This window comes from Pimephales promelas, chromosome 13 (genome assembly GCF_988280905.1).
Source record: "Pimephales promelas chromosome 13, fPimPro1.hap1.1, whole genome shotgun sequence".
NCBI classification, from domain to species: Eukaryota; Metazoa; Chordata; class Actinopteri; order Cypriniformes; family Leuciscidae; genus Pimephales; species Pimephales promelas.
In genome coordinates this window covers 10,277,193-10,289,083 of record NC_142781.1, presented here as the reverse complement: position 1 = coordinate 10,289,083, position 11,891 = coordinate 10,277,193, and the positions used below count along the sequence as shown (strand labels likewise).

Genomic DNA, 11,891 nt, shown 5'->3' with positions numbered 1-11,891 from the left:
AAAGCCATTTGAAGCTGCACTGAAACTCTCATTTGGACCTTGAACCATTTGGCACCCAATGAAGTCCATTATATGGAGAAAATCCTGGAATGTTTTCATCAAAAACCTTAATTTCTTTTCTACTGAAGAAAATAAGACGTGGACATCTTGGATTACATGGGAATGAGTATCAGCAAAAGTTTTTATTTTTATTTTTTTAAAGTGAACTAATCCTTTAAAGGGGGCATTTTCAACTAAAATGGATGATTGTTTTGGACGTTCATTTACACAACGGTGTTTTGGGGGCCTGAATATGCAAACTTTTGACAATGCAAGTTTTTAAAAATGATACTGTCTTTATCTCCATGTAAACAACAAAAATGCTAATCATGCGCATTACGTGTTCAGTCTATATGTGCGTAGTGTTTCTTTACAAAATGACAGCGCCAACTACTGGCCTGGCATGAATAATACAGCGTTTTTAATTGTTTTTGCAGATCCGTGTGAACGGCAACTGTTTTGACAACGTTGTCTTCTAAACGCAAAGGAAAAACGTTCCAGTTTTTGTCGCGTAAACACCCTATTATACGACAACTATACTCAAAACGGAAAAGTAAAACTACGGGAAAAGGAGCATGCACAATTAAATAACTAACATCGACCATTTTAAAAAAAAGTAAAAACTATTTAGTAATATCGGCCAATAATCCATCTCATACAGATATATTGTGCATCCAAGTTTAATTTATTTTAGGGCCGTGCAAAAGTTAATTGCGATTAATCGCATCCAAAATAAAAGTCTGTGTTTACATATATATTTGTGTGTGCTGTATATAATTATTTTGTATATATAAATACACACACATACATGTATATGTTTAAGAAAATGTGTTATTCCTATATAAAATATTTATATGTATATAATATAGATTATGTATTTATATATATATATACAGAATTTAAGAGCAAATAATTCTTAAATATATACATGCATGCATAGGTATTTATATATACAAAATAATTATATACAGCACACTCAAATATATTATGTAAAACAGACTTTTATTTTGGATGCGATTAATCGCAATTAACTTTTGCACAGCCCTAATTTATTTACATTGAGCCTTAAAAAGTCACTGCTATTTGTCAAGCATATTTACCATAACATAACCACCAGCCCAAAACATCGATCCCTCCAGAACTCTTATGAACAGTGTTCGCGTTGGGGTTACAGGCCAGGCGTCTCCAGGTGAGAAACACAGAGGTGTTATTGTGAGCCAGATATCCGAGCTGGATTCATCCATTCCCAAATTCCACAGAGGGGCCCAACAAACAGATCAAACTCACGCTATCATCAACCTGTCCATTAACTGACCCTTCCAAAAGCTTCACCCACTTGGTAACACTTCCTTGTGAAGGGAAGCTTTACTGAACATTCAGTAGAAATGAACTGGACAGATTTTAAGTAAAATGTGCTTAAAGGGTTAGTTCACCCAAAAATGAAAATTAAGTCATTAATTACTCACCCCCATGCTGTACCAACCCCGTAAGACCTTCGTTCATCTTCGGAACACAAATAAAGATATTTTTGATTGAATCTGAGAGCTGGATCAGTCCTCCATAGACAGCCTGAGGGACTGCCTCTTGACGGCCCAGAAAGTCATTAAAAGAAAAGGTTTAAATATTCCATGTGCCTACAGCGGCTCAACTATAACTTTATCAAGCGACGAGACTACTTTTTGTGCGAAAAAAAAACGTAAATAACGACTTTATTCGACTTTCCATTACTTCCTTATGGGCGCATGCGCGAGAACTGAGACGAGACCGTTCTTCTTCGACTACTTTTTGTTACCGGCTGCTCACCGCTTAGGAGTTTTACCACCCCCTACCGTATAAGATGACGTACTGCTTGTAAACAGAACGTTTTGCGCCTCCGGCTATATCAGTACGTCATCTTATACGGTAGGGGGCGGTAAAACTCCTAAGCGGTGAGCAGCCGGTAACAAAAAGTAGTCGAAGAATAACGGTCTCGTCTCAGTTCTCGCGCATGCGCCCATAAGGAAGTAATGGAAAGTCGAATAAAGTCGTTATTTACGTTCTTTTTTCGCACAAAAAGTAGTCTCGTCGCTTGATAAAGTTATAGTTGAGCCACTGTAGGCACATGGAATATTTAAACCTTTTCTTTTAATGACTTTCTGGGCCGTCAAGAGGCAGTCCCTCAGGCTGTCTATGGAAGAGTGATACAGCTCTCAGATTCAATCAAAAATATCTTTATTTGTGTTCCGAAGATGAACGAAGGTCTTACGGGGTTGGTACAGCATGGGGGTGAGTAATTAATGACTTAATTTTCATTTTTGGGTGAACTAACCCTTTAAAAAGTACAAACTGAGTGATTTTAAGTCAATTTGATGAGTTGGATTGGAGTCATTTTCTAATGCATTTTTCTTTTAGACATTATTTTATTTAGATTATGCAATAAGCATGGATACAAAGAGTCAACTGAATGAATGAAGTAACTGGATTCCTTATGTTTCAGAGTGCCTGAGAGAGCTAAATGCCCATTCACAACTAGAACGATAACTATATATAACTATATTAGCGTCTACAACAGCGGACGATATAGTTGTATTTATTCTAACCTTCCTGCAGTTTTATCATCTGTCGCTTTAAATGCTCGAGCTCTCGAAAGCAGGATGGATTCTGTTTGGCTGATCGTTGGTCAGCTGAAAAACCCATATCGTTTCTCTGTGATGTTATCATTATAGTTGTTGTGTGGACTCTGCTATCGTTTTATATTTAAACTGGTTTTTGGAAATATATCTTTATCATTGTCGTTAAAGTCGTCGTTAGTGTTGGGCGATATGCTCCATTTTCATATCGTCCTATCGTCAGCCTGTGAGATCGGCGATACACGATATTATCGTGAGGGGGCGGGGCTAACTTATTTGATTATTAACTTGATTATTTAGCATACTCATTAATTTGCTTGTTTTATTAGCCTACTTCGTTTTATAAACGAGAATCTTTTTTTCTATTTTGCTAGCAAAGGTGGAGTGTTTAGTAATAGGATCAGGTTATTTCCTGGTATAGTGAGGTAAAAAAAGATCCTAAGTAATACTTTTGTTTGTCAACGGGAAATTTACGGACACATTAGCCTATCCTCATGCCGTTACATGCAGCATTTTGACTAGGGCCTATTTCTGCACGAGATGAAAACACGTTTATTTCTTGGGTCAGAAAGAATCGGAGTTTGCGATATGTGTCCCCCTACCATTGCGCTCTCTGTCTGGATGCACTTCACATGCGCACTTTAGTAAGCACGAAGTACGCGGGTTAATGTGTTTTAAATGCCGGGAGAAACCAAGGGCCAAACGTCTAGCTGAGTCGATCGGTTTTTACTTATACTTATGACTTGACTCTGATAAAGGAAAACGGGTTAATGCGTTTACATGACCACATGCATTGTCAAGTTAATTCAGCATAATCGGGTTTAAGAACGTCGTCGCATGTAAACGCGCTCAATCTCTGAAAGTGAAAGTAAAAACGGACTGCTTTCGCCATCTGCATTAACGCCGCGTTCCCTCAGAGACGACGATGATAACGGTAAATAATACTATTTTAGTGATATTATTATTAATACTATTTAGTAATTGTATTGTTTTAGTGTCATTAAACGTTTTGTTAATGTGTTACTGAAACAAATACTGACGGTGCCGTTTTCATCTTAATCTGTAGGAAATTGAATTTTGCGTCTGTTAAAACGAGCACACTTGATAATTTGTGAATGGATCAACTTGCAATTCAATGTTGATGTGGGATGTTTTTTAGTCTGTTTTAAAAACATTCTCTTAGAGGAGTCCTTAGTGCGTGTCGGTATTGTTGCAATTGTTATGAGGATTGCAATTGTTATGAGGATGATTGTAAATTTAGGCAAGGCAAATTAATTGTAGTTCCTATTAATTTAATAACAATACTAGCTTTATAATAATAATAATAATAATAGGCATAATAATAATAATTTAATACATTATGGTAAAACGAGCCAATTATCGTATTGATATCGTCAAAGGCACCTGCCATCGGCGATATCTCAGACTATCGTCGATACACGATACTATCGTCTATCGGCACAACCCTAGTCGTCGTGCTTCGTGCGAATGGATCTAATCACAGACAAAAATCGAGATAAACACTCACGTTGCACATCTCTCGCACTATGGCTTTCTCGTTCTCATTCAGGTCTTCCTCGCTTTCTTCTGGAAGCTTCTTGTCCAGATTATCATGGACCTCCAGGACCTGTGAACACATGGTCAAGAGTACTGTAGTCTCGCATACTCAAACTATTTGTCATTTCCTACAAATACTAAAGCAAAACATTTTATTTCAACATTTCTCTCAAAATATTATGCTGATAATACATTTAATAACTGGAAAAAGTATTAAATTAGAAAAAGGGACATTTTATTGGTTCCAAACCATTAAGGCTTTCATTGGTTCTCATGCGTTTGCACTTCTGTTTATCATATTTGATGTGCGTTGATAGTTTATTTTGCCTTCAGAACTGCTCTAATTCTTCGTGGCACAGATTCAACAAGGAGCTGGAAACATTCCTCAGAGATTTGTCCATATTGACATGATAACATCTCACAGTTGCTGCAGATTTGTCGGCTGCACGTCTATGATGTGAATCTCCAGTTCTTTGCATCCCAAAGCAGCTCTATTTGATTGAGATCTGACGACTGGGGGCCATTTAAATATAGTGAACTCACTGTCATATTCAAAAACAAGTTTGAGAGTATTTGAGCTTTGTGACATGGAGTAGCCATGAGAAGATGGCACAACAATACTCAGGTAGACTGTGGCGTTTAAACGATGATCAACTGGTACTAAGAGACACAAAGTATGGCAAGAAAATCTCCTCCACATCATTACAGCACCAGCAGCGTGAACCATATACTATACAAGGCAGGATGGATCCATGATTCCATGTTGTCTACGTAAAATTCTGGCAACCAGGCAACGGTTTTCCAATCTTCTATTGTCTAATTTTGGTGATCCTGTGTGAATTATAGCCTCAGTTTGTGTTTTTATAGCTGTCAGGAGTGTCACTGGTGTGTTTCTGCTGCTGTAGCTCTTCTGCTTCAAAGTGTGTTCAGAGATGTTCTTCTGGAGACCTTGGTTGAGACGAGTGGTTATTTGAGCTATTGTTGCCTTTTTATCATCTCGAACCAATCTGTCTGTTCTCCTCTGACATCAACAAGGCATTTTCACCCACAGAACTGATGCTCACTGGATATTTTCTTTTTCAGGCCATTCTCTGTAAACCCTAGTCACTTAAAGGGATACTTCACCTCTGGAAAGATGAATGTGTATTTAAATTGGGCCATTTATGTAGAAGAAATGTGAAAATATTTTTGAATTTGGAGCTTTCTAGACTGAGAAAAGCTAGAAAATGTATTTTTGCCTTATGTGGATGAAAGACAACAACTCCCAGAATGCACTTGCTTGGCTGCCCTAGGAGGCCACGCCTACCGGTAACAGAGCGCAGGCGTTAAACAACAAGTCTTTGCTACTAGTGAGTTTCCGTGACGAGTCTGCCCGAAAATGTCTGGGATTCGGCTTTTGCGTTCTACAGTCGCCATTCATCATGGCGAGCAGGACGAGTGAGGGCCGCGGGAGAACGGCGCGAGGCCGGTGACGTGATTACCGATGAGCGACACCTGTGAGACACATCGGTCTTGTATCTCTCACGAAGGAGCGGGAATTTTCTTAGCAATGTTAAAACGCACATCAACCGATCACTTGTTTAGCGTTCATGTAAACACTACATTCAGATTCACCAATCGGAATGAATTCAGTTAGATTGAAACAAAAGCTGTGCATGTAAACATTGAATGGCGACTGCAGAAAGCAAAAGCTGAATCCCGGACATCGACGGCCGGAAATGTCCGGGAATAAGAGGACGGTAGCCCCTACTACTCAGCTTTCTCCACAGAACAAGAGCCTGCTAACTTAGCTTCCAAAAAAAGATGGCTGACACTATGTGTTCATTCTGTGAGTGAGATCCCACCCTCTATGGGCGAAAACATGAACAGTAGAACAGACCCTACTACTGACTGTAGTCTTTAGCCTCTGGCCAAAAAATCCTCCGATGACGCAAAATCACGCTTTTTGTGTCATTGGGGGATTTTTTCAGGACAAAAAATACACAAATCTCTCATCTCGGGGGATATGAGGTTGGAAAGCATGGTAATTCGAAAATACTACAGGTTTTCAACTAATACAAAGCTTAATGCTAAATCCTAAAGTATCCCTTTAAATCACCTTTATTTTCCCATGCTGATGCTCAGATTAAACTGAACTGTTTTGCTGCCATGTGATTGGCATATTAGATATGAGTTAATGAACAGCTGTACCTAATAAAGCAGCCAATGAGTATATATAGCCTATAGTATATATATATATATATATATATATATATATATATATATATATATATATATATAGCTATTAGATAATGTGTGTGAGTGTGGTAATTTACACTCACCGGCCACTTTATTAGGTACACCTGTCCAACTGCTCGTTAACACTTAATTTCTAAGCAGCCAATCACATGGCGGCAACTCAGTGCATTTAGGCATGTAGACATGGTCAAGACAATCTCCTGCAGTTCAAACCGAGCATCAGTATGGGGAAGAAAGGTGATTTGAGTGACTTTGAACGTGGCATGATTGTTGGTGCCAGAAGGGCTGGTCTGAGTATTTCAGAAACTGCTAATCTACTGGGATTTTCACGCACAACCATCTCTAGGGTTTACAGAGAATGGTCCGAAAAAGAAAAAACATCCAGTGAGCGGCAGTTCTGTGGGCGGAAATGCCTTGTTGATGCCAGAGGTCAGAGGAGAATGGCCAGACTGGTTCGAGCTGATAGAAGGGCAACAGTGACTCAAATAACCACCCGTTACAACCAAGGTGGGCAGAAGAGCATCTCTGAACGCACAGTACGTCGAACTTTGAGGCAGATGGGCTACAACAGCAGAAGACCACACCGGGTGACACTCCTTTCAGCTAAGAACAGGAAACTGAGGCTACAATTTGCACAAGCTCATCGAAATTGGACAATAGAAGATTGGAAAAACGTTGCCTGGTCTGATGAGTCTCGATTTCTGCTGCGACATTCGGATGGTAGGGTCAGAATTTGGCGTCTACAACATGAAAGCATGGATCCATCCTGCCTTGTATCAACGGTTCAGGCTGGTGGTGGTGGTGTCATGGTGTGGGGAATATTTTCTTGGCACTCTTTGGGCCCCTTGGTACCAATTGAGCATCGTTGCAACGCCACGGCCTACCTGAGTATTGTTGCTGACCATGTCCATCCCTTTATGACCACAATGTACCCAACTTCTGATGGCTACTTTCAGCAGGATAATGCGCCATGTCATAAAGCTGGAATCATCTCAGACTGGTTTCTTGAACATGACAATGAGTTCGCTGTACTCAAATGGCCTCCACAGTCACCAGATCTCAACCCAATAGAGCATCTTTGGGATGTGGTGGAACGGGAGATTCGCATCATGGATGTGCAGCCGACAAATCTGCGGCAACTGTGTGATGCCATCATGTCAATATGGACCAAACTCCCTGAGGAATGCTTCCAGCACCTTGTTGAATCTATGCCACGAAGAATTGAGGCAGTTCTAAAGGCAAAAGGGGATCCAACCCGTTACTAGCATGGGGTACCTAATAAAGTGGCCGGTGAGTGTATGTACCTTCATTGCATGAACCACAGCTTCAGGTTTCTGCACAGATGAGATAAACCCAGTGGCGGGAGAAGATTCACTGGTCTGTAGTCGTCCAGTTCCCTGGAGAGGAGAACGCAAGGGGTGGTCAGTTACTCTGTGACAACGTTATGGTTAAAGGACCATGGTAGTCCTATGGTACATCACATTTTTTATGGCATAATGATGTAAAACCACTATTCACAAGTTTGTGGCTGGTATGGTTTTATTTAAAAGCAATTAATACTTTCAATTCAGCAAGCATGAATACAATTGCTAACCAACAAAAAAAAAGCAAAGCGTAAAGCGTAACCAACAGTTTTGTAGAATCTGATGCTTCACCATTCAAGTACACAGGAGCGAAGACGACAGCGGAGCAGACCCGACAGACTACCAGATGTTCGATACCTGGTAGATCACCATGGTCCTGTTCTCATTGGTGATATATTGACTAATACATCATTGTTAATTAACCGTCTCAACTCGGAGATATGAGGATCATTAATAATGAAAACTACATTCCATCTAAAACATTCATCTCAGCTCAACATTGCACAAGCAGCCCAGACAGCTGTGGAGGACAAAAAGCCCCTGGTTGTGTTTAATCATTCATACCGCATGAAGAGAGCCGGACATGATCCGCATACATTCATACTGACGATGACCACAAAACAGCTCATTTAAAAAACTTTCTCGAACAGAAAATGAAATGGGGAAAGCGCTTTATGTATTGTGCTGTGTGCCGTGTTAATGATGTTCTAATAACTATCCAATACGCTTCGATGAGAGAGCTTATCGATCAAATGCTTCTGGGAGGAACTCTTCATATTTTGAGACTGTTTCCATGGAAACAACAGAAAACTATTTTCGAACGGTTGAATATAGTCATTCTCACTCTAATTAGAGATAAGAGATAAAAATATATTTTGCGCCAATTTCCCAGGACGTGGCGAACGCATGGAATGGAAACGTTGCTTTATTTGCAAATGCTCTATGCGATAGTCTAATGTTGTGGAAAAGTTAAATTCGCAACTGGATGGAAACCGTGGTTAATCTTGTCAACGAAATTTAAACTGAATATCAGTTGAAACTTTCTTGACAAAGAGTTACAATAACAGAGACGCATTATACTTTTAATTTAACCCTTTATGACCTGCCTAGAACAGTTCCACCAGAGTATATCTTTCTATTTTTACATGCTGTGCTGTCATTCTTTAGAGCATTATTTTGATGCCATACATCAAAATAAATAATCCTTACTCTCCCAATTTGAAGGCTATGTTTGTAATAAATCAATAGTAACTAGATAAATATCTCAAAAGTGCAATAAACAAAAAGAAAAACAATTTTAAAAAAATTGACATTTTTTTCAATACAAAAAAATGATAAATGTCAACCTCAAACTTGTCAATGTGAAAAACGTGCATAAAACAATTTAAAAATATACAGAATTGATTTGAACTGTTTACATGAATTCGTTTTTAAGATAACCTCATTTTTACACTAAAATATTCAATTACATTTGTGGTCATACAGATAACATTTTGCTTTTGAATATTGATTGAATATTGAATTGGTTGGAATATAAAATAAATAGACCCTATCAGAACAATTAATAATAAAATAAATATCAAATAAATAAATAAAGGCGATGAGCAGACGGAGAGTTCAGCGCGTCCATGTACTTTCGCTTCGACATAACGTTGCGCGCTTGTGTGTGTGTGTGAATGTGCTTGTATTTGCGAGTGTATAAACGAGAAAGAAATGGTAGAATGAAGCAATGGTAAAAAGACAATAACGATAAGAAGGAACATATAGCAGATGGGAGTCAAATGCATGGTCAAATGACGCAGTCTTTAACGTCACATGGATCCACCAATGAGCCATCGGAAGAGGTAACTATCAATCGCAGATCTACAGAACGTGTGTGTAAAGACGTGCAATGCATTTTTTTGTGTTTTTTTTTTTTTTGGTAAATGCATATTATGCAATTTGTACAGACTCATTAGAGGGTGAAAACAACGCAACATGATCTGATCATGTTACATCTCTGGTTTGTATGCAAAAAGAATGATTGAGCTAGCCATTTGGTTTCAGTTTCTATAGGCTGTTAAACAGACACACGCAAACCGGAGCGCCGGCGAGTTTTAACGAGTTCAATTAAACCATAATGTTGATGAAAATATGACAAGTGAAAAATTACACTGGAAGAACAATGCACTAAAAATGGTTTTAGAACAAGAAAAATCCTTAATTATTGTATGATGAGCTAAAAGAGTGGAATATCGCTTTGCTAACAGGATAACTATCTCATCAGCCACATCCTATCGCATGAGATTAATCAACAATATTCAAAACATCAACATATTCATGTAATTTTCCTAACCGTCTTGTATAAGGAACTCACAACACTTAAAACAATTAGCAAATACTTCAGTAAACTGGTATTATTTTCAAATAAAATTTGAACAATCATTAATTCTGTGATTAATTCTCACAAAACAATGCTGTGTGCGATGGTAATGTGAGAAGCTTTTGCTCAAACCACACATTGATTAGAAGTGACACCAACAATCTATAAAACATGAAAAGGTCAAATGGAATTAAATGGGAGCTTAACCTGTTTTCTCAGTGGAGATGCTGAGTCAAAACAATTTACAGAAACTCAATTCAAGCTCTGCATTAACGTTATAAAGAATTTCAGCTGACAATGGAGATTTTCAAGCAAGCCTCCCACATAAAACACACCGGCGAGACTTCCTGTGCACTGGCTACAGGCTCATTAGCATTTCCTTTTATTCATCAGATTTTTCAGCATTTGGTTCAACTAATTTTCCAGGCGACAATTAAAGAAAGAAAAAAAGTTAAAAATATATGAAAAGGGCCTCCGGTTCCATACAGAAAGTACAACAGATGAAAGTTTTGACGTACCAGGATCTCCTTTTTTCCCCCAAAAGAATCGTGCCAAACTGATTGAGCTGAGCTTTCTTGTTATAATAATCTCCCTGTGCGATATCTGGTTTGATCAATTTTTGGGGGGCTGCCAGTGCCAATTGATGACAAATTTAAATCAAATTAATTGTATAATTAAATACATGTCGATTTTTTACCTGAATTAAACACTTCAATATTTACTGTGAAAATCCCCCAAAGTAGGTCATTTGAAGACATCTTTGCTGTAGACCAGTACATAATTATAGCGAAATAACAAGAGGTCAGTTTTATTCCATATCATAGAACATAATCCCATCCCTCGTCTACAATCCACAGTAATTTAATTGTTTGTTTAGGATCGAAAGTCACTCGGGACATGTTCTTCCATTCCAGCTGTGCTACTTATTTAGACTGACGTTTTTTATTCACAATACCATATTTTCCATAAAATAAGTCGCACCTAAAAACTGCATTGTTGAGAGAAAATACACACAAAGATCATTTGCATCGTTGTATTAGTCACACACTCGAAAAAATTATATGTTGGCTTTAATTCTTTTTTCTTCGTCAACAGGTTCCACATAACTGGGTTATGTTTAACAAACATAATTTGTTCATGTAACTTCAACATCATGGAATTAAGTAATTTTAAGCGACCCAATTTAAGTAGTCTCAACGTGAATTTTTAAAATTTGATAAAAAAAAAACGTGACTTGTATTTGGAAAATACGGTAACAGCAATTAACTTGTACAGATTTGTCTTTGAGAGGATCACTCACATTCAGCAGAGCCTCCTGCCTCTGGGGGAGCGAGGACAGCTGCGACTCCGAGCGGTACAGGGTCGTGCCTTTGCGCAGGACACGCAGGTCTCCTGGGGTACACTGGATGGAGAGAGAGCATATTAAACACTCCACCAAACAAAACATACTTCACCGTTACCAATGACAATAATAGTGGAAAGATTAAAAAGCGGGAGAAATATAGTTGTGTAAGTCACGGCCTGTATGAGGAAAGAGGAGACAGGTCACGCGTAGAAGAATTGTTAGAAATCAGCTGTTCATTTACTCTTGACTTGGAAATGTTATTGAAACAAATGCTTGAAAAAAAGATTGAAAGATTTTGGTCTTTTCCCATTCAAACAAAGAAGATGTGCATCTATTGCATGCAAAGAAGACAGCTACCAAAGGGGTTTCCAAGATGG

At 38.5% G+C, this 11,891-nt stretch overlaps 1 protein-coding gene across 2 annotated transcripts in view; it reads right to left on the bottom strand.

The window, feature by feature from the left end:
- Positions 1-11,891, bottom strand: part of ccdc85cb (coiled-coil domain containing 85C, b) — a 75,734-nt gene that overhangs the window by 8,310 nt on the left and 55,533 nt on the right. For both annotated transcript variants that reach the window (XM_089118463.1, XM_089118464.1), the window contains 3 exons: positions 11,470-11,571; positions 7,748-7,840; positions 4,177-4,275 (listed from right to left, as the gene is read on the bottom strand). In XM_089118463.1, coding sequence (XP_088974589.1) covers positions 4,177-4,275; positions 7,748-7,840; positions 11,470-11,571 — 294 coding nt within the window. The remainder of the gene's footprint in view (positions 1-4,176; positions 4,276-7,747; positions 7,841-11,469; positions 11,572-11,891) is intronic.